The following is a 23,199-nucleotide window of genomic DNA, read 5'->3' on the forward strand; positions in this document are numbered from 1 at the left end:
ATCTGTACTCTCTTATTGTAACTTACAACTTTCTTCTGGATACATATAGATCATTAATATGATTTTAATACTTGTCTTTTGTGACTGGGGCAGATTTTCAACTCACAGAGTAGAGCAATGGAATAATGAATAAGAATTTGAAAGAGAGGAGAAGGGTCATACAATGTTTATTAGGGAGCCCATGAGCTTAGCAGGAAAGAGGGGAGCCCAAATCCCCATTGCCCTCTTCTGGGGCAGAGGAAACAGTAGCAGGGACTGGTGTTGGGGTGTTAGCACTGACCACAGGGGTTCCCTGGAACTTCCTTAGGCCAGAGCAGTAGGAGGAGGGGAGGTTGGAGAGGCTAGTGGTCCAGCTATGTGGTGTAGGAGACCTTTACAGATTCCTTACAGGTGTGCCTGTGTTTACTCATGTGCTCTTGTCTATGGAAAAGACTGTTAAGCTGTCAAATAGTGAACTACCTCGGTAGTTCTCGATGCCGTGATCATGGTTTTGGTCTCGTTTCTTTTAGGTTACCCCTGTTTCAGGCCAGTGCTTTTGCATTTTTGGCCCCTGCTCGAGCCATCCTGTCTTTAGATAAATGGAAATGTAACACCACAGGTAATTGCAGTTATTTGCACATATGTCATTGGGGTCCTTTAAAGCAGGTGGAAAGGGGGCCTGAACACCCTGCCAATAATAGTGTTCCTTCCTGTGTTGAGCATAGAATGTACTGGCCCTTAGCAGCTTAGAACGCTCCAGTCTGTGGACCGTGCCTGTTTCTGTCTTTACATCTGCTCTTCATCCCTAACCCTAGGGCAAGCAAGGGCCAGAAATGACTTCATTTCTGTTTGCCAATGAAACTGATAAATATGGGGATAGATGGAAAAATATTTGTGCTATTTTCCTGCCTTTCTCTTTCAGTGGATTTTATGACTTACCATAATCACTCTCTCACTGCATCAGCATCCCTTCTCTGAAACATCTTTGCTTTTGAAGGATCTGGCTACTGTGGTTTTCTGCAGTTGACTTTCATTCCCTTCCTTAGTGATTGCAAAGATCCTTGCAGAACCTGATAAGCTTAAGGAAATTGGAGAAAGTCAGAACTGTTGTACTCAGAATAGTTATATTTTGAGATTCTAGGAGCCAAGCTTTCCTGATTCCCTTGCTGTCCCTGCTCCTAGGTGTGTTACTTTGTGGCCATTGATTTTGATTTAGGAACTGGAAAAGGCCCCTCTTTATCTAGGTTTTTAAAACCTCAACCCACAGCCTTGCTGTTGGGCATTTCAGGTAGCTGCTTGCAAAGAGTGGTTTCTGTGAAGCTGGCACTGGCTGGTAGCACCACGCCAGTCAGCCTTTTGGCACACCGAGTAGCTTTTTCAACGAGTCCATCTCCAAGCATAAGTCCTACTGTTGCAGGTTGAGTTTTATTTAGGAATTGACAATTAAAACATTGAAGAAGTTATTAATGGTTATTATGAATATGTGCCATGAAGTGTTAGTGTCACTCCAGAAAAACTTGGTCTTTTCTTTTTGTTTTCAAGAGATTACAGTTGCGAATGGATCGGCAGAGCTGTTGGAGCACATCTGGCACCCCCGGATCCAAGAGGTAAAGACGAGCACTTGCCACACGTGTCCTCCCTTGTTCTTCTGTGCACCTTCGGTGTCGGTTGTGCCCGGGAAACTGCAGTTGCTTTGTTATATTGAGTCCCTTTTGTTTTCAACTACCGGAGTGTTTATTCTCTGTTGATCTTTATACCATCAGTCCCGGGCCGCCTGCTCATCTCCCCGGGGTGGTGACTGTGAGTGGGGCTTGTTGGCTGTCAGCAGAAGAGGTCTGGCCGCTTGTGTCTGTCTGTTAGCTGTCTTGTTGCTGTGTTGGAATGCTGAAAACAGCTTGAAGAGAGAAAGTTCAGTGTCAGAGGCTTTGTCCATCTTGGTGAGGAGTTTAAGGAGCAGCTCATGGCAATTCAGCCCATGGCAGCCAGGAAGAGAGCAAGAGATGCAAGAAGGGACCAGGGCAAGATAGAGTTCCCAAGGACACTTCTCAGTCCACTTCCTCCAGCCAGAGCCCATCTCTCAATAATGTCCTCATATTATGAACCACCCATCGACTCTCTGATTGTCTCTGGAAGCTCCATGATGGGCATATTCAGAGGTGTGCTTGACTAACATGGACATCTCAGTACAAGCAAGTTGATAGTCATACCTATTTGTTGTACATCTGAATAGAGTTGATTAAAGCTGTCCTCAGGTACAGAAAATCAGCTGATGGGTGTGTATTCTTATTGTTACCATGAAATCTTTAGACTTCTAAGTCATTCTGTGTGACATAGGCTTTATTTTATCTATCTATCTATCTATCTATCTATCTATCTATCTATCTATCTATCTATCTATCTATTTATTTTGGTTTTTCGAGACAGAGTTTCTCTGTGGCTTTGGAGCCTGTCCTGGAACTAGCTCTTGTAGACCAGGCTGGCCTCGAACTCACAGAGATCCGTCTGCCTCTGCCTCCCGAGTGCTGGGATTAAAGGCGTGCGCCACCACCGCTCGGCTAGGCATTCTTTTTAGAATTTCTTTCAGCAACTCTGTCTTTTGAATGTCTTTCCAGGGCCTGGTTTTTTAAAGCTGACTGTATTGAAATAGCCTGCAGGACTGGGTTGAAAATGTGCTCATCTGAGAACTGACAGATTTGCCCATCTCACCTTGCAGTGAGAAGGCAGGTAGATTTGTCTTCAGTGCCCATTTCTGTAGCTAGCCTTAAAGCAGTGCTGTCATATTTGTTTGCTAGGCCTCAGTCACCTCCACAGAAACCTTTTTTTGCAGGGCCCTGGGAACTGTTGCAGTTGTCATGCTGCTATATATGACTGGTAGCCTTGCAGAGATATCGTTGTGGTTACAGGTGACGTTCTCAGTGTTTGACATCACTCGCAAACTGTCCCTTTTTTGTTTCAGATTCAGGGAGCTATCATCATGTCCTCATTGATAGAAGTGGTCATTGGTCTCCTTGGCCTTCCTGGGGCTCTGCTGAGGTATATTGGACCGCTGACCATCACACCCACCGTGGCCCTCATTGGCCTCTCTGGTTTCCAGGCAGCAGGAGAGAGAGCAGGGAAGCACTGGGGCATTGCCATGCTGTAAGTGTTCTGAGAGAACTCCAAGGTGGGATTGTTTCTAATACGGTGTGGGTCAGCCTTGTGGGGTACTTGGGACAGTGCACTAACTTGAGAAGAAAGCAATCTGTGAAGATGAAGTGTTCGGACATTTTTGTTTTTTTTCTGTTCATGTGAGGGCTAATTAAGTGATTCCTTTAGATCAGAGTTTAGACATGAGAACAGACATGGTATTCCAAAGGCAGACAGCAGTAAGCTGTCTTGTTTAGATGGGACTGGCAGTAGAGCACTGTTACAGAGGACCTGTGGGCGCTCACCTGATCTCAGAGCTGTGCATTCCAATGGCAAGGCCAGTTTCCTATGGGACCTGCCTTCTTTCTCTATAGATCATCAAAAGCATTGACGATGCCAACCAATATTGTATACTAATGAACATATGGGACTTTAATCATAAGACTGAGAATTCATATTCTTTCTATAGTGTATATAGTAGGTGAAAGGATTATATCATAGGTCAAAGCTCCCAAGAAGCTGTAATTTTACCAATGAATACAAATTTGAAAACTTAAATTTTCTAATTTTTTTGTTTTGGGAAATATTCCATATTTAATAATTGGCAGCATTTATTTTTCCTATATCTCTCTGCTTTGTATAATATTACATAGAACATTGCATAGTATTTACATAGGTTGAGACTAGTGTTCTACATGTCTAACAACTGAAGAAACAGAGGCACAGAGAGGCAGTGTGTCACATAGCTAGTCTGTGACCAAGATTATTTTCAAAGTCTATGTGGTCTGACTGGAACTCAGCTCACACTCAAGCCTGCCTCTGTGGTGTGCAAGGTATATGAAAATATCCATGAATTCTTTTTATTTTCATACTTTATCAAAGGTCAGTCAGAACATTCTCCATGCAGGCGTGTGTTTGTAGATGCCATTAAGGAATTTTAACTCAGTGAGATGCGGTACCAGGAAGGTGCTAGTGTTTATAAAAATATTAAAATTTTAGGCCCATAACAAAAAGATTCTGGGGAAACCCACATAGGAGCTTTAAAAAAAACTAAAAATTTTATATAAACGATTCCTAGTTAGCAAAGAAATTGGCACAATTGCTAATAATTTAGCTGCTAACAGTAGCAGTATTGATAACCGCAGAGTGATTAGAATCGTCATGGAGAGACTTTAAAAGCTTTAAGAGAAATAAAGTACGTGTAACCTTTTCTCTCCAGTAGCTAGCAAACCATGTGACCTAAGTGGGGGAAGTCAATAAAAACAGAGAAAACAGTTAAAAGTAATACCCAAAAGCCATCTGTGAGCTAAAAGCCTTCCAGGCCCACTTCTGGTGAGGCTGAGTTGAGCATAGTGTGTGTGCGCACATATGGAGGGTTAGCTCTGTACACCAGAAAAGGAAAACAGTGAACTTCTTCTAGAGAAAATGAACTCCTCGTGCCCCTACTCTCCCCTAGGAGGCCTCCACAGACGTCCTCTTGTGAGAGATGTCCGCAACAAGTTTGTAGCCACCCCATAAACTCTGTAGCTAATTCTCCCATGTCCCTCCTCACTCGCTATTCCACAGGATGGGCACAGAGACCCCCCCAAACCGTTTCCTCTGCTGCTACACTCCTACTTTGTCACACTTTCCCCTCCCCATTTGCCACGTGCAGCCCAGAACAAGTTCTGCATCTGTTTTCTCCTCCGGATTTTGCTGCTCTTTGGTCACCACCTTCCCCTGCCCCGCCCTTTTCTGACCATTTCTGACCTGTGTAGGATTCACCATTAGTTCAGGACCTTTCCTCTGTCCCCTCTTTTGAAATTCCAGTTAGACACAAGCTACACTTTTTGTTTTGTTTTGTTTTTCGAGATAGGGTTTCTCTGTAGCTTTGGAGCCTGTCCTGGAACTAGCTCCTACAGACCAGGTTGGCCTTGAACTCACAGAGATCTTTCTGACTCTTCCTGGGATTAAAGTGCTGGGATTAAAGGTGTGTGCTACCATTTTTTTTTTAAACCACCCCTTTCCCCCACGCTTCTTGGCGAGTCTCTTAAATGAATTTGGAAAGAGAACAGTGCAGTGCAGGTGGTGCTGCTTGAAACGAAGATGGCAGGCAGGGTTGGGCTCAGGGCTATCACAGAGAGTGGCAGTTTCCACTCTGTTGCCGCGTTGGTCTTGGTAGGTTTTTGTTGTTGTTGTTTGTTTTTATTTGTTTGTTTGTTTGTTTTGTAAATTCTATCCCGGAGGAACTGAAGTGACTTGGGCCCCATAAATGATTTCAACCTTGACCCAAGTTGTCAGTTGATGGGTTATCAGTTTACCCAAGTGACTCCACAGGAAGTGGGTTTTCTTTGCTGGTACTGCTGTCTTGGCAGTAGGAATCCTTAAGCTTAGCTTTGAGGACACTTTCTTCTTGTCAGCTGTACCTTAGGTGGCAAGTGAAGAAAGCCACTGGAGATAGAGGATTAGCCCTTGTTAGGTGGTTCGGCACATCCTGTGTCCCTGTATTGTTTTCTTTATACAGTCCACCTAGGAGGATGAGAAATGGCCTCCTACTTGGCAGCCACTTGGGCCTTCAGGCTGATGAGGAAGCGTCAGGGTCCTGGGATTAGTATTGTAGTCAGCCCAGGCAGTCCTACCCCTAGGACAGGTGTGGAAGGAGAAGTAACTAAAGCTCAGGCTTTAGATCTTATCACCAAATAGATCTACCCAAGTGACTGTGAACGCGGGCGTAGTGCCTGTGGAAGGAGCATGTCACAGAAGCTGTCCCACAGAAGCTGTCTGCTTTTCTTGAATACTGAAATTTTACCTTGTTTTCAAAAGTAACTTATACTCAATATAAACAAACTAGAAAATGAAGGAAAGTAGGAAAAAGTAGCCACGAATCACCTCAAAATGTAAAATTGATCCATGGTGGCTTTGGATCATGTCCTTCCCTCCTGTTGGTGTGTATGTAGGCATGTGTGCACACTTCCCTCCTGTTAGTATGCAATAGTTTCTTTGTTGCTTCGAGCTGATGTCTAATTGTAAATATACTCCCTGATATTATTTTGTCTGGCATCATTTCCCTTCCATGGAGTGAGTTTTCCTATTCTTTGAATCTTCTTACTCAATCAAGAAATTGTAGGCCAGCTGCTTGTGACATCTTTTTCCACGTAGTAACATTGCCAAATTGAAGTGAGGAGGGAGGGCTTAGGTGAATGAACTCAACACATGTGACCAATTAAAGCTGAGGTATTTTAATGCATGAACATAACAACCTTTAATTTTATGATTTTTTTTCTCCTCAGGACGATTTTCCTAGTGTTACTATTCTCACAATATGCCAGAAATGTTAAATTTCCTCTCCCAATTTACAAATCCAAGAAAGGGTGGACTGCGTACAAATTACAACTTTTCAAAATGTTTCCAGTGAGTAGTTGATCACCCCACCCCCACCTCTAGCACAGTATGCCTTTGTTCACATGTAAGATGCTGTAAAGGAAGGCTATAGGGAGTGCCTCCTACATCTCTGTGATGATGGCATTGGAGTACTTACTCCTCACAGGCTAAAGTCTAGATGCCTGTAGGTTCCAGTTCAAATATCAGACCACATTCTTCTGCATTGCCACAGAAGGACTCGTCAGTGGCTCTGAGATGAGACCCCATGTGGTCTCTGCAAGCATGCTGCCCATTCTTTTACTAGCCAGACTTTGGAAAGAGAAAGTGAATTTACCTGCATAACCTCAGTGCAGTCTCATTGAAGCAATTGTTCTGCATAGTCCTGACGATGGCAGCCTTGGGGTGGTGGGTACAGGTAGGAAGGGATGTGTTACCCAACAAAGATTCTGCTCTTGACCACTCCAGATCATCCTGGCTATCCTCGTGTCCTGGCTGCTGTGCTTCATCTTCACGGTGACTGATGTCTTCCCTTCCAACAGCACCAACTATGGCTACTATGCACGCACAGATGCCAGGAAGGGCGTACTTCTGGTAGCCCCATGGTTTAAGGTTCCATACCCATGTAAGTATCATGAAGGTCCAACCGGGAGGGGTTGGAAGTAGACAAAATGTTCTACATCATGGAAAGCCTTTTTTGATCTAAGAATGTCTCTTTACCTGGCCATTTTTCTAATCATTTATGTGTATGTATATGCACGTGTATGTGTATGAGTGTGGAGGCACAGGTATGGATGTCAGAAGACAGTCCCAGATGTGGCTCTCATCTTTCCTTTGTTGGAAATAGGGTCTCTTTGTTGTTTGCCAAACTAACTATGCTGTGAGCTACAGGGAGTCTCCTTTTTCCACCACCCGTCTCTGGAGAAGCACTGGCATTGCAGATATGTACCACTATGTGGGTTCTTGGAATTTCAACTCCTGTCCTCATGCTTCAAATGCCAGGCACTTTACCCACCAAGCTTTCTCCCAGACCCTGTGGCTTTTTGATCATTAGAGAATCAGACAGTGAAAAGGGAAGTTCTTGTCCCCAGAGGTCAGTCACCCACACACAGTTAGTTACTGGACAGTTCCTCTCTCAGGTTAACTGCTTGGCCTTCTGAGCCCTATTAGGCTCTGAAATCCTGGGCAGGTGCTCTGGCCAAATGTGAGCTGTGATGGCAAAGATTTGAGGGCCACTGCTGATAAAGACAGGCACAAAGCTACTTGGTGCCAGGGCTGCCACAATGGAAAGATTAGCTAGCTGCTCCTGCCCACCAGTTTATGGGATAGTTTTACTTTGGTCACAGCTGTGATGGGAACCTGACACTTACAAGCAGCCGGAAGATGGAGCTTAGGCTTCAGTGTTGGGTAACTCATTGTGCAGAGCATGGATCTGCACCCAGAGGATCACCTGGAGTCACATGCAGCATTCTCCGGGTCCCAGCTCTGAACTTCCTCACGGGAACCAGTGGTTAGAATGCTATTCCAAACATTTTCAGTTTTCTTAGAGTTGAAGCATGAACTTAGCCAGGTTGAGCCGGTCACCCCTTGAGCTGTCTTGTGTTCTTATTTTACAATGAGAAACCCAAAAAGCAAGAAAAGCCAAGAATATTAAGGTTGGGTCAAAGATGCCTCCTCCAAGCATGCTGAGTGGTGATAATATCTGCAGCTCTCCTCTTTGTTCTTGATACTTTCTGAAAGCTTTAACAGGCTTAGCCTTCTAAAATAACATTCTCATCACATGGCGTCTCAGAGTGTATTTATATATACCTATCCTGTTTCCAGAAAAATGTGCTCAGTTCATAAACACACCTATAAGCCAAGATAAAGTGAGATTGAAGGTCTCTTGGGAGGATGGAGCAGAGCCTCAGCATATCCACTTGGCCTGCTCATGCATATGGCTTCCCAGCTGACAGCTAGTGACAATACAGGTCACCAGCTGTTCCTGCAAGAGACTCTCCAGGGGTTTTATAGGGCTCATCCATGAGATGGTGTCACTTAGTAGACAGGGTTCATGGCATCACAATGGGATGTGAGCTCATAGGGTTCTCTTCAGGGACAGCCTTCAGCTGCCGAGAGCTAGTGACCTGTCTTTATTCCATCTGCAAGACCCACTTCTACGCACTTTCCAACATTTGGATCAGTCTAGAGAAGACACTTTCAGATATCACAAACTGTGCCCTCAGCCTTCAATATAGGAAGGATTGCCAAGATTGATGTTAATATACAGACTTCTGGCCCAAGATGTCAGCAATGCCAAAGCTGAAAACCTGTTGTAACACCCTGAAAAAGTAGGTAAGCCAGGCACAGCATGTCCTTGTAGATAATACTAACTTTCAGGAGGCCGAGGCAAAAGCATGATTGGTTTGAGACCACATACACGGTCTCAAAACAAGTTAGTAAACAAAGTTCCAGAACTTAGCTGTGCGTGCGTGCGTGCGTGCGTGCGTGCGTGTGTGTGTGTGTGCGCGCGCGTGCATGCACACGCGTGTTTGTAGGAATGTGTGCACAGACTGAAAAGAGACAAATGAGTTAAAAGAGAGGGCTCAGTGATTGAGTGCTCTTCCAGAGGACCTGGCTTCTCTTCCCAGCATTCACATGGTGATTCACAAACCATCTATAACTCCAGTTCCAGGGGATCTGATGACATGGTGCATGGTCATACATGCTGATAGTATATATAGTATGCACAAAGTAAAAGTAAGTCTTTAGAAACTTAAATATTTAAAGCTTAAATGTTGATATAAAGGATTTTTAGAAATCAGACTTAAAGACTTCAGGAAAAAAGCAAAACAGAGACTGAGAAAAATTCAAAATGTATTTCATGAAAAGTGGTGCAGGTTAAGTATTCCCATTTTTCAAAATGCTGGGGCCCTAGCATCTTAGATTCAGAGTTTTGGACTAGGAATCTGTACATACTGTATCCCCAGTAGTGAGGCTGGGTCTAAGCATGAAGGCCGTCTGCATTTCACCCGCCTGACATACAACTTGAAGGTAGTTTATTTTCTTTTTGGAATAGTGCGTTTTATTTTTTAATGTTGTATGGGTGCTTTGCATGCAAGTATATCTGTGCATTATTGTCCTGCCTAGTGTCTATGGAGGCCAGAAGAGGGTGTTGGATCCTCAGGAACTGAAATTACAGATGTTTGTGAGCTGTTATCTGGGTGCTCAGAATTGAGCCCAGGCCCTCTTAAAGCACAGCCAGTGCTCTCACCCTCGAGCCGTCTTCAGCCCCCCATGTACTGCATTTTGACTGCAGTGTAGCACATAGGGTTAGGTTTGGAATTTTCCACTTGTGGTATCATGTTCTAAAAAAATTCCAGATTTTGGAACATTTTATATTTTTCAATTCGGAATGTTCAACTGAAAAGGTAGAATATAATAGGAAATCTTCCCTCAAAATCAGGGAAGGGAAGATTTCTTCAAGGGAAGCCATCATGCTACAGTCTATATACTGTAACAGAAGAAAGCTTGTTCTAAAACTACAAATGGAGCTTGATAAAGAACGTCCTTGAACTGACCCTGAAAGTGTGGGCCGCCAGTGTGGCTGGGCACAGCCTGTGACACTCCTTCTGGGGATGTTACACTCTTCTTCTGGAATTGACACCTTGCACCTCTTGCTCCAGCTGTGTCTGCCTCCTCTGCTGTCCCAGAGTAGGGCAGCCCCAGGCAGGAACGCTCTCCTCACTTTCCAGCCTTGTTTGTACATCCTGCTTTGAAGGCCTGTCTTCATCTGAACTTGAACCATCACACTGTTAGTGTTCATCTCAGAGTGCCCAGAGCTACAGGGCAGGCTTCTGCTCCAGAACCGTGTTTCAGATTTTCCCTCTGTGTGGCATCTGGGTTACTATTCCTAAGGGTTCAAGGAAGAAGGGCATATGCCTTTATCAAGGAAAGAAAACTGTCTAATAAGAATTAAGCAAATGCAGATACTCAGATGAAATTACAATGGGAATTTTGTTTGCTTTCTGAAATAAAAGTTAACAAACCTGATAGTGACAAGGTAGGGTCACATTTACTCTGTAGGGTACTTGACTGTTGGACCAGAGTAGCTGGGACTTTTCACTTGATGCCACTACTTTGTACCATGGTGTCTACAGCTGTACTCTGAATCCCTGATACAAATTCCTATTCCAAGCCAGGAATGTAATCCCAGCCCTGTAACTCACACTCTGGAAACAGATGCAGGAGACTTGCCATGAGTTTGAGGCCTGTCAGGGCTATATAGTTAATACTAGGCCATCCAGGGACACTGTCTCAAAAAAACAAAGCAAAACAAATTTCTGTCTCACCATAGCAGGCAGTGTTAAATTACACTTTAGTGGATACTAGGAAGATGACTTTGAGAAAGAGAATTCCCCCACCTCTTCCAGTCTAGTGACCGCTTTCTCAAGTAAAGATGCAGAGGGCAACCCTCACTGAGGCCCCTACTCAGTAACCTTCCCAGACATCTGCTGTGATTTAAGATTTAAAAACAAACGGTTTGCAAGAGCTTGAGAATCCTGCACAGATCTTGCAGAGTTCCCTGAGGTTCTTGTAACCTTGCCAGCCCCTAGAGGCAAGTGTGCACACCTTTCATGGTTGTTTTCTCTCCTCAGTTCAGTGGGGGATGCCCACCGTCTCTGCAGCTGGTGTCATTGGCATGCTCAGTGCTGTCGTAGCCAGTATCATCGAGTCCATCGGTGATTACTATGCCTGTGCCAGGCTCTCCTGCGCCCCACCACCTCCTGTCCATGCAATCAACAGGTATGTCCCAAGAAGACATGCTCATCTAGTCTTGTGGTAGAAACTGAGAGCTTCAGATGACAGCAGCCAAATCATAATCAAGTCACTGCCCTCAATGCCCTGGCTGTCTCATCCATGGCACAGAGCAGCATTCTACGTTCCCTCTTTCCAGTCTCCCCGACTTCTGTAGAGGTGGATGCCTCTCTTCTCAGTGTGAAACGGGTACCGCATGTTTCTGTTCTTCTTTGTTTGGTTTTGTTATGCGTTGTCTTGTTTTCTCAAGGACCCCTAGCCCTAAGAACTTATTTCTGAGTTGAAGAAAAGTGTTTCTCTCTCATTCAGTCCTGACTGCCATAGTCAGGCAGGTAGCACGACATTTTTCTTTTTTCTTTTTTTTTTTCTTTTTTCTTTTTTTGGTTTTTCGAGACAGGGTTTCTCTGTGGCTTTGGAGCCTGTCCTGGAACTAGCTCTTGTAGACCAGGCTGGTCTCGAACTCACAGAGATCCGCCTGCCTCTGCCTCCCGAGTGCTGGGATTAAAGGCGTGCGCCACCATCGCCCGGCTGCATGACATTTTTCTTGCATCAGATAGTAACCGCTGTAGGTCTGTCAGTAGATTTATGTCAGCTGCCTTTTGAGGTAATCTGTTCACAGTCTTGGACCACAGCACCAGACAAGAACAGCTCCGGAGAGGCAAAAACTAAGATCCAGAATTTTAAATGAGTGTCCCCCATGAGCTGTGGGGTTTGCACCTTTTTAGCTTCTGTAAGTCATTAAGAGATTGTTTCTAGGGAAGACATAGAGAAAGTAGCACAGGTCACCCTCCCTGTTGTTTCTCCTCCAACTTGAGTCAGTGTGACTGGCATGGACTCTTTTGGGGGTTCTCTGAGGCTTTCACAGCCCTCCAGCAGAGCTGTTTCACACCATGAGACCACTCGTGCCAGTTTTTCATACAAAGATGCAAAGCCAGGCGGTCATGCTGCACGTCTTCAGCCCCAGCACTTGGGAGCCAGAGGTAGGTGGCCTGCTCTACAAGGTGGTCACCCCATCTACAAAGAAGGTTCCAGGACAGCCATGGCGGTTATACAAAGAAATCCAACTCTCCCCACCCCCAACCCGGCAAAATGTACAAGCTTACAAAGTATTTCTTCCTGATGAAACTATCTTAATAGCAAAGAATCAAATTGGTATGCTTTACTTCTAAGCACAGCCCACACTTCTCTTAGATTCAGTAGTTCTTTGATTTTATTGAAATTATTTTAAAGTACTTGTGTCTAATGGGCAGTGTGGAGACAGCCTTCTTAGAGTTGTTGAGCATATGGGGGGTTGTCCTCAGCCTGTCAGAGAAGAGACCAGAGAGTCCACACACTGCACCACTTAACACCCCCACCCCTCTCAAGGGGCATCATTCTTGTAGGCTTCAAATGTTAAGAGCTGGTTTCAGAGTTTCCCATGAGTGACTGTTTCTCTTTTTCCCGTTTCTTTTCTTTTAGGGGTATTTTTGTGGAGGGTCTTTCCTGTGTTCTCGATGGTATATTTGGTACTGGGAATGGCTCTACATCCTCCAGTCCCAATATTGGAGTTTTGGGAATTACAAAGGTACAAATGTTTTCCTAGTTAAATGGCTGTCTGTCCATTTCATTGATGGGTTTGACCTGTGACCCTTCCATTGTGATCTTCCTTCCCCACCTCCTTCCCCCCTTGGACGAGCTTCAGAGTGTCTGTTAGGAGACCTCACCTCACTTGGCCACCCTGGGTAAGAGGCATCTGGGTCTAATTGTGGCTTCCTGCAGTCTCTTGTGTCAGGCCTCTGCTCTAAGCACTTGGGAGTGCCTGATGAGAAAGAAAGTTGGAGATTACATCCTAATGAGGGAAGATCCTCAGTTCAGCAGGGCATGTTGGATGAGAGATGCCTGTCTCTACAGAAACCATCCATCACACTAAGTAAGTCTCAGGCCTCTGGATCAGAGCCCCTTCTCAGTGAAATCTGTGGAGTCACGGTGAAGCAGAGCCTGGATCGGAGTCCTCCCCACTCAACCCTAGATAGTGACATGTAAGCGTACAGTTGTCCCACCCAAAACCCAGCTTCTGTGAGAAAGACTGCTCCTGACCTGTCAGATTTATTACAGGCAATTAAACTTCATGTTCTAGTTGCCATAGGCAAGCAGTGCTGCTTGCCAGGATGTTGAGGAGTGCTGGCTGGCCCAGCTGCCATTGGAGGTTGTGTAACCAGAGACTGTTGGGACTGGTTCCCTTTCTTTATAGCCTGCATGAGTCACAGGACTCCTTACCTAAGAACCCAATCCGGAAGCCTTCTAGACCTGTTTGACCTCCTAGTCTCATGCAAGATTCTATAACCAGATAAAAAGAAACCCAGTATTAAGTTTGATTCATATTGGTTACAAATTCAGGTGAGAGGGAGCAGTGTTGAGATGCAGGGAGCACACCCGACCTGCTGATCTTCCCCTAGAGGCAGGGCCAGTGTAAGCTCAACTTCAGGTGGGCCAATGGCACCATCTACTGCCCATTCTTCCAGCACATGGCATGGAGGGAGGGAGACTGTATGGGAACTTCCTTCAGTGTTGTTTCTGGAGTCCAAGTGCTGCCTACAATAGACAACGATGTGGAGCCCAGGGAGCTGAAGGAAGGGTTTGATGGGCACAAAGCAGGTATTAACCATGGGCAAATAACTAGCTCCAAACAGGGAGGCTGTAAAACTCCTAAGGACCTCGTGTTTATCAAGCTCCCTCCTTCTGTACTTCTACAGATATGTAGAACAGCTAAGGTCACTGAAGGAAGCAAGTACCCTTTACAGGCCCAGGGAATGAATGATATTTGAGTGATACAAGCCTTCTCTGAAATGGCACCCCAACAGCACTTACTTGTTTGTTTGTTTGTTTATTTTAGTTGTGCAGGGGGAAAATGTACACGAGTGCAGTTCCCGCAAGGCCAGAAGATAGAGTCAGATCCCCTTGGTGCTAAGCTATAAGCAGTTGTGAGCCTCTAACTATGGGCGCTGGAAGAACAATATGAACTGTTAAGTATCGGGCTATCTCTTCAACTCACCAACACTAATGCATGAGCTGATTTATGTTGCTCTGAATCCCTTTGTTCCCAGTCTTTGGAGCCATTTCTCCAGGCAAAAACTGTATCCATTCAAGACACTCACTGTTGAGTCCCTAGTCTACATCTGCCTTAGAGCAGGGAGCTGGGACTTGGAGCAGAAATGCCTGTGTGACCCTAGCCCTGTGATTTTGTGAGTTGAGCACAGCCCCTAAGGTCTAGATCCATCTGTCTTGACACGGCAGTCAGGGGCACATGTAGCTGTATACACTTAAATAGGTTCATGTTAAGATTTTACTTGCCGCCGGGCGGTGGTGGCGCACGCCTTTAATCCCAGCACTCGGGAGGCAGAGGCAGGCGGATCTCTGAGTTCGAGGCCAGCCTGGTCTACAAGAGCTAGTTCCAGGACAGGCTCTAGAAACTACAGGGAAACCCTGTCTCGAAAAACCAAAAAAAAAAAAAAAAAAAAAAAGATTTTACTTGCCCAGTCTCATTGGCCATATTTCAAGACTCTGTCATTGCACATGCTCAGTGACTGGCAGAGGACAGCACATTCCGAAAACACTGCCACTATTGCAGTCTCCTGGACAGACAGGGCTGAGCCACTGGACCATGCTTGGATTGAAAGGAGGGTAGTGGTAGGTCTGTTCTCCATCTTCGGGCAGTTCTGCTGATAGCTGCTTCTATCCAGTCACTGCATTCCTTGGACTTGGAATTTCTAACCTCACCAGAGTTGAGTTACCTACTCTGCCTCTGCTGAGTATAGTCCGCCTGTCCCACAGAGAAGGCAACAGGACAGACACTGGGGATTGGGCTGCTCTGGCCCCATCACTTTTTCTCAACATGGTGACAGCAGGTAACCCCTTTGGTCTCTGTGCCCTTGTCTATAAAAGTAGCTTGTAAGATGTTAGAATTTATCACTTGATAATCAGTTTAGCATGACTTTCTGGCGTAGCTGGTTCCAAGTACCAGCTATGTTACAGATATGGTCACTTAAATTGTTTGCCACTTGGTTTATTTCTAGGAACAGAGTAACATGGTCTTCCTAAATATAGTCTGTGCCTCTCTGCCCACTCCAGATTAAATTTTTTTCATGTGTCAGTGTTAGTTTCTATGTACATATGTATGTGCCTGATTCTGACCTTAGAAGTCAAAAAAGGGGCCGGGCGGTGGTGGCGCACGCCTTTAATCCCAGCACTCGGGAGGCAGAGGCAGGCGGATCTCTGTGAGTTCGAGACCAGCCTGGTCTACAAGAGCTAGTTCCAGGACAAGCTCTAAAGCTGCAGAGAAACCCTGTCTCGAAAAACCAAAAAAAAAAAAAAAAAAAAAAAAAAAAAAAAAAAAAAAAGGCATTGCATCCCCAAAACTGTAATTTAAGTTGGTCGTGTGCTATCATATGGGTGCTGGGAGCTGAACATGGGTCCTGGAAAGAACAGTAGTGTTCTTACCTGCTGAACCATTTCTCAAGTCCACATACAGTGTCTGTTAGAGATGGTGTCTAGGAAAGGTCATGTCTCTGGCACATTTCATGCTATTGAAGACCTGGGAAAAGCCAAGGATACAAATTTGACTTTTTGATGGTCACGAAGGAAGAAGCAAGGAGGTATGGAAGAGGGAATGGACAGAATAAAAGGAGTCTTAAAGGCCTAGTGTAACTAGCAGGTAACAGGAGGGCAGGATCTTAGGGTAGTTGGCAGTGGGGATAAACTGGACATAGAGATACATGTTTATGAGCCAAGTATTCAGGAGGCAGAGGCAGGAAAACCATGAGCCTGGGCAATGGAGTAGGTTCCAGGCCAGCCTGGTCTGCATTATCAAGATCCTATCTCAAAAAACAAGACAAGCTGGGCATGGTGGTACATACCTTTAATCCCAGCACTCAGAGGCAGAAGCAGATAGATCTGAGTTAGAGCACAGTGAGAGTTACACAGAGAAACACTGAAACCAAAAGAAACAAACAAACAAAACAAAACAAAGAAGATCCAAAAAATCTGTAGTTGTTCAGGTAATATTCATGAACAGAAGAGTGGCTTAGTTGCTGCTTGGTTATTAAGCTCTATTGTCGCGGGCATCCCTGGGCCGCTGTGGCCTTTCCCATCTGGTAGGGGGCTGCCCACTCCTGCTGGGAGCCCTCACACTGAATGGTCCCTCTGCCTGTCAACTCTCCTTCAGGGAAATCTTACTCAGCTTCGCAGAACATCCAACAACTCTCCCCAACTCATTTTTTCCCCTTTCCTCCTGGGCTCCCACATAGCAGAACAGTGCAATTTTATCATGGGGCTGTGACTTAAAACCCATCATCATGTCCATCCATCCCCAGTCTAACAAACGAGCGCACCTTAGATGTTCAAAGATGGTTACTGCAGATGGGAGGCTTCCTTCTCGTGGGATAAATAAGTCAGTCCCTCTTGATTGATCCTGCAATTTGTATGATCTTTTCTGCTGTTTACCTGTCCTTTGGTTCTAGTAGAGGCTACATTGGGGCAGTGGAGGTTGCATATCATCTGTGACTATGTTCCCCTTGGCAGGCACTTTTTGTTTTCTTTTTGGTTTTTCGAGACAGGGTTTCCCTGTAGTTTCTAGAGCCTGTCCTGGAGCTAGCTCTTGTAGACCAGGCTGGCCTCGAACTCAGAGATCCGCCTGCCTCTGCCTCCCAAGTGCTGGGATTAAAGGCGCGCGCCACCACCGCCCGGCACTTTTTGTTTTCTTTTTACCTTCTTTCTTCCTTTCCCTGCCTTGCCCATCTTGTGTCCCTCACTAGCCTCAGTCTACTGCCTCACCCTTCTGAGTTCTGGGATTACAGAAGTGAGCCATTCCCTCCTCCAAAGACGTAGATTATTTACTATTATTTACTATTATTTTAACAAGGGACTGGCAGTGTCTAGAAAGTTGACTCAATGACAGAGAGCAAATGAAGGATCCAGAGGCACAAACCTAGGAGAAGGGACTGTCACCTATCTGTGCGCAGGCCAGACGTGATTGACTTTGCTTTAGCTGCGACATGTTCTTTGATCCTTAAGGCAAAACCATACAGTTTATCCATGGTAGAGTAAGGAGCCTGGGAGCCAGTGGAGCTGCATTATCAAGTCATTTAGTCAGAGGTACAGTCAGTGGACACGCAAACCAGCAGCGAGGCTCCAGAATTCCACATTCGTAAGCCCCTCACTTTACCACCTTTTTATGGGGAGGTGCTTCCACAAATGGTAGTGGAATGTTCATCCGACTTCGGAAAGATGGATGGAGCCACAAGGACTTCTGTGGGGGATTGTCTTGGTGAAAAGTCACATGAAAAACTGGAGAGAAGCAGGAACAGTATGTGTAGTGTAGCTGTTGCACTCCAGCCCAGGAGGTCACCCCAGTCAAAGCCCACTAACAAAAGTAACTACATCTAGGGCATGGGTAAGCAATCTTATCTCCAACTCCTGACCCCTGGGGTCACCTATCCATGGCTGCAACAGTGAACTGAAGTGTGGAGAGAAGAATGGAGCAAGGACTAGTGTGGGGTCTTGGGTTGTCTCTATAGTAATGTATTGAGGACTAGTCACTGCTAACTGAAAGTTTAAAGTACTCTGGGTTCTGCCCGGGACACCATCACGTTTGCCCCGGGCTGACAGTCTGGGTTGGAGAATGGCAGGTAATCTGCAACTGTTATGCCCACAGGTTGGCAGCCGCCGAGTGATCCAGTATGGCGCAGCACTCATGCTGGGCTTGGGCATGGTTGGCAAGTTCAGTGCCTTGTTTGCATCCCTCCCAGACCCCGTGCTCGGAGCCCTCTTCTGCACACTCTTTGGTAAGAGTCCACTTCCCTGATGCAGCAGGCCTACCATCACCAACCGTTCTTCATGCTGGCCGATTTTTTTTTTTTTTAAATCAAGCTGTTTAAAATCAAACACATGGACTTTTATATACAGGCTTCAATCCCCAGATTTCCCTGGATTCAGTATGTTTTAGACAGTAATAATGCAGCCCTCAAAATGTGTACCTAAAAATACATGCAGAACATACTTTTCTGAAAACACTTAGCTTCTAACAAAGCACTGAGCTACACAAATGCAGACTGAAAACAGGACTTCAACTCCACCAAAAATAGTCATCTTAACAGGGGTAAAAATCACCCAATACACACGGGCTAATTTTTAATGGGGATGTTTTCACAAATAAGATCTAGCAGTAAATCTAACAATTTCATTTTAAATTGTAAAAGGTGATGCTTCATTGGGCAGTGGTGGCATGCGCCTTTAATCCCAGCTCTTGGGAGGCAGAGGCAGTTGGATCTCTGTGAGTTTGGGGCCAGCCTAGTCTGGACAGCTAGGAGTTTCAGGGCAGCTAGGGCTGTTACACAGAGAAACCCGACTTAAGGGGGAAAAAAAAGACAGTGCTTCAAAAAGTTAGGAATTTGCATCAGTGTCCAAGCCAAATGTATGTTAAAGAGAGAAGTAATTATGTTATGAAAATTAAGGCAAAAAATCTAGTCTCTTAAGACTTTCTAATTGATTTAACTCAGATATTCCCCCTATAAATGAACCCTTTAAATTTGATCACTTTCACAATGCAACTTTGAGTTTGATCTGTAACACTCAGATACAGTCATTATGGACATGCCCCAGATTTCTAGTGTGGGTTTAATCAAAATGCTTAAATAGGGAGAGTAAGAGATGACTCAGCAGTCAGAACACTGGTTGCCCTTGAAGAGGACCTAGGTTCGGTTCCCAGCCCTTATATGGTCAGTCACAACTCCAGTTACAGGGCATCTGACAGTGACTTCTGGTCTCCATGAGCACCAGGCTCACACTTCGTTCAGTCATAAATGCAAGCAAAATACTTACATACATAAAGTTAAAAAATTAAAACTTGTCTACTTGATTTAAAGAAAATGTAGTGTGAAGCTTATGTGTGATGCTGTCATCCAGGTCAGATACAGGTGGTCATGCTAGCCCTGGACCTTCCCTTTCTGGCACTGCACTGGTCTCCAAGCTGATTTCTGATGGTCAGAGAAAGGACATCAGGGAGCCTGTCCTCAGCCTCCGGGATAGCCTATCAGCATGTCATAGTTGGTAAACTCTGGAACTGTGTTCTGACGCTTTTCTCTCCAGGAATGATCACAGCCGTTGGCCTCTCTAACCTGCAGTTCATTGATTTGAATTCTTCCCGGAACCTGTTTGTGCTTGGATTCTCCATATTCTTCGGGCTTGTTCTTCCAAGTTACCTCAGACAAAACCCTCTGGTCACAGGTAGGAGAAAGAGGTCTTGAATCTTGGGTAGGGCAGTTGGGAGTTCAACCCTAGATTCACAAATAGCTCTTGTAGTTGGAAGAGACCTTGGAACCTCAAGTGTATGTTGCTTCCTTCTGAGTCTTATTCTGATTATTTCTCTGGAAACCACCAGGGCCACTCACAGACATTATTATGGGGTGTCTTCAGCTCAGCAGTCCCCAGGTGAACACTTGATATGGGTGCCAAGGGCTTACTTTTTGTTTTATTTTGTGTGTATTAATGTTTTCTCTGCATGTGTGTACACTGGAAGCACGCAGAGCAGAAGAGAGCATCAGATAAGCCTGGATCTAGAGAAGTAGAAGATTCAAGGCACCTTCTTGAAAGGCACCATGCTAGAAACCAAACATGCCCTTGCCCAATGAATTGTCATCTCACCAGCCCCTGAGGTCTCATTATTTTAATGGTTACCTCTCCTTTGGCTCTGTAAAACTTCTGATTTCTCAGACTCATGCTGCATTAGGTTATGTAATTCCTTAAAATTCAACTTCACAGACTTTGATATGTCCTTCTATTTTTAATTCAAGAATACTTATTTAGGTCCTGGAAAGATGGATGCCTCAGTGGTTATAAGCTTTTTTTATTATTTCTTTTTTATATTTTATGCGTGTGAGTTTTTTTGTCTGCCTGTATGTGTATGTGTCGTGTATGAGTTTTGTCTGCCTGTATGTGTATGTATCGTGTGTGCCTCATGCCCGAGAATGTCAGGTGAGGCTGTGGATCCCCTGGAGCTGGAGTGGAGTTAAGGACAGTTGTGAGCCACGTGTGGGTTCTGGGAATTGAACCTGGGTTTTCTACAAGAGCAAAGTGATCCTAACTACTGGAGAGATGGCTCAGTAGTTGAGAACAGGAGCCGTCAATTTCCAGCACCCACAAGGTGGCTCACAACCGTCTATAATGGGATCTGATGCCCTCTTCCGGCACACAGATGTACATGCAGAGCACTCAGACATAAACTGTAAGAGGAATAAAACGGTTCCTAACCACTGAGCCAGCTCTCCACCAAGCCCTGGGTGTGAGCTCTCATTGTTCTTGGCTCTTGTAGAGGGTCGGGGTTCAGTTCCCAGCATTTGTATGTATGGAAGTTCACAATTGCCTGAACTCCAGCTCCAGGAAATCTGAAGCTGTCTTCTTATCTCTGAAAATGTTGCATGCAAATAGTACACAGACATACATGCAGGCAAACACATCCACCAAATTAACAGATCTTTAAAGAAAGAATACCTTTTTAGCTCCTACTTTTTATTTTAATAAAATCCTGCTGCCATGCAGAATGAGCAAAGGAGGAACCTTCTTAAGAAATATCTGTTGCTATTGATACATTATTTTTTTAAGTATTTATTTATTTATTTATTTATTTATTATGTATACTGTGTTTTGTCTGTCTGTATTGTATGCCTGCAGGCCAGAAGAGGGCATCAGACCCCATTACAGATGGTTGTGAGCCACCATGTGGTTGCTGGGAATTGAACTCAGGACCTCTGGAAGAGCAGTCAGTGCTCTTAACCTCTGAGCCTTCTCTCCAGCCCTGATACATTATTTTTGCAGTTGAATAATTCAGGATTATTCTTTCAAGTTTTTTTTCTTACATAGGCTTTCATGTAGTCCAGATTGACACTGAACTCATTTAGGCAAGGCTGACCTTGAACATTTAATCCTTCTGCTTCCACCTCCCAAGTGCTATGATGACAGGCATATGCTGCCACACTCGTCTCAGGTTAACTGCACAGGCAGCCTGAATTTTAGGCCAGCCTGTTCTACATAGCGAGTTTCAGGATAGCCTGGGATACGTAGAAAGACCCTGTCTCAAGAAAATGAACAACAGCAGTGAAAAAAGAAAAACATTTTAAAAAGTTGCGTGAACAACTAGACTTGGTGGCTCTTTTGTCATCCCAACACTCAGGATGAGTGTTGACACAGGAAGATTGCCATGAGTTTGGTACCAGCCCGAACACAGTGAGTTCCTGGCCAGCCTGAGCTATGGAGTGAGACTTTGCACAGACACCGCCCCCCGCTTCCCATAGTGTAATTGCTTTGTTACTCACTTGTAAATTTTTTTGCAGCATTACAACAACCATTTATTAAAGATTTTATTTTATGTGTATGGGTGTTTGTGTGTTTGTCTGCATCATACATATATGCAATACCCATGGTGGTCAGGAGAAAGCACTGGATCCCTAGGAACTGGAATTACAGGTGGTTATGTACCACCATGTGGGAACTGAACCTGGGTCCTCTGGACCAGCAGCTAGTGCTCTTAACTGCAGAGCCATCTCTCAAGCCCCATAACAGCCATTTTTAATTCTAAATCTTTTATACATCTATAGACTATCTCAATACTTCCACTATTTATTATAGTATTAATGTTACTTTATTCAGTTCATCTACTATACACCATTGTTGAAGCAATGGAGTTATTGTTGCAAGTTTGCAGAGTAACTTTAAATGTTACTGGCAAGAGTATGTGTATGTGTACAACTGAGAATTTTATATGTTTAGGTCCTGTGTTGACTTCCAGAGGTGTCTACTCCACTGTCTCTTTCTGAGTCAAGGACAGACCTGCCCTGGCTACAGTGATGACCCTTAATGGTGGTTCTGTTCTTATCCAGGTATAACAGGAATTGATCAAGTACTGAATGTACTTCTCACTACTGCGATGTTTGTAGGAGGCTGTGTGGCTTTTATTTTGGACAACACCATCCCAGGTATGTGCTGTATGTCAGGGCTAGATACACAAGCATCTCTGGAGCATAGCCCAAGTCCCAAGCTCCCTCACTCTGCCATACAGAAACAAGAACCACAAATAGCATCCAGTGACCTCTGCCTGTGAGTACTGCTACTCACAAGTCTGCAGGAGGGGATCCCTCGAGCCCAGGAGGCCAACCCTGCCTTAGGAGGAGGCATAGGAATAAGTCAGCTCAAAGGTATCATTGATACAGTCTTCTAAAGTAGTTGAGATGACACTCCATCCAAATGACTGTTCAGAGCAGCACATCATCCTGCGTATGCTGAGAAGGCAGAGGGATGCTCGGGTACACCCTGGGACTCTGTCTCCCTTCTCAACTTAAGCCTGGAGCCTGGGATGGACTTTTATGGACTCCTTTGCACAGTCCTGAGCTTCTGGTAGGTCTCTTAGAGATGGCTGCTGTACTATTGTCAAATGCTGCCTTCAAGGACGGATGAGACAGTCCATCTGTCTGGTGTGTCTGCCATGGGCTCCCCAGAAATCTTGTGAATGAGACATTTTAGTGGTGGATTGTTTTAAGGGGAAATCTTAAAAACTTCAAGCCCAAGAACAAGACCAGTGCCCCTCCTATCCCCACGTCAAACCGCAGCGAAACAGGAAGAGCTCCGTGAGTGCAGTGGCTCTAGGATGCAGTGTTGCACAGTTTATGGTGGCATTTTAGAAAGGTCATTCTGCATCACATTTCATAGTAGATTTTGAAGAGGGTGTGGTGAGGTGACTAGATAGGCGGGAGACTGGATCAATACGATACCCAGGAAAGCAGTCACGTGCCTGAGTCATACCTCCGCAGTGAAAATTGTGAGTCCTGTCAAAGGACAGGGAGGACATGAAGTACAAAGTCCCTTGACTGTGGAATACAAGGAACAAAGAGGGTTAGCGATCCCCTGGAGACTAAG

At 45.0% G+C, this 23,199-nt stretch overlaps 1 protein-coding gene across 1 annotated transcript in view; it reads left to right on the top strand.

The window, feature by feature from the left end:
• Window positions 1-23,199, top strand: part of Slc23a2 (solute carrier family 23 member 2) — a 100,004-nt gene that overhangs the window by 71,915 nt on the left and 4,890 nt on the right. The window contains exons 6-15 of the mRNA XM_038330729.1: window positions 510-598; window positions 1,522-1,586; window positions 2,936-3,117; window positions 6,375-6,495; window positions 6,931-7,087; window positions 11,100-11,247; window positions 12,718-12,823; window positions 17,948-18,077; window positions 19,381-19,518; window positions 22,167-22,262. Coding sequence (XP_038186657.1) covers window positions 510-598; window positions 1,522-1,586; window positions 2,936-3,117; window positions 6,375-6,495; window positions 6,931-7,087; window positions 11,100-11,247; window positions 12,718-12,823; window positions 17,948-18,077; window positions 19,381-19,518; window positions 22,167-22,262 — 1,232 coding nt within the window. The remainder of the gene's footprint in view (window positions 1-509; window positions 599-1,521; window positions 1,587-2,935; window positions 3,118-6,374; window positions 6,496-6,930; window positions 7,088-11,099; window positions 11,248-12,717; window positions 12,824-17,947; window positions 18,078-19,380; window positions 19,519-22,166; window positions 22,263-23,199) is intronic.

The sequence above is a fragment of the Arvicola amphibius genome, chromosome 5 (genome assembly GCF_903992535.2).
Source record: "Arvicola amphibius chromosome 5, mArvAmp1.2, whole genome shotgun sequence".
Classification (NCBI taxonomy): domain Eukaryota; kingdom Metazoa; phylum Chordata; class Mammalia; order Rodentia; family Cricetidae; genus Arvicola; species Arvicola amphibius.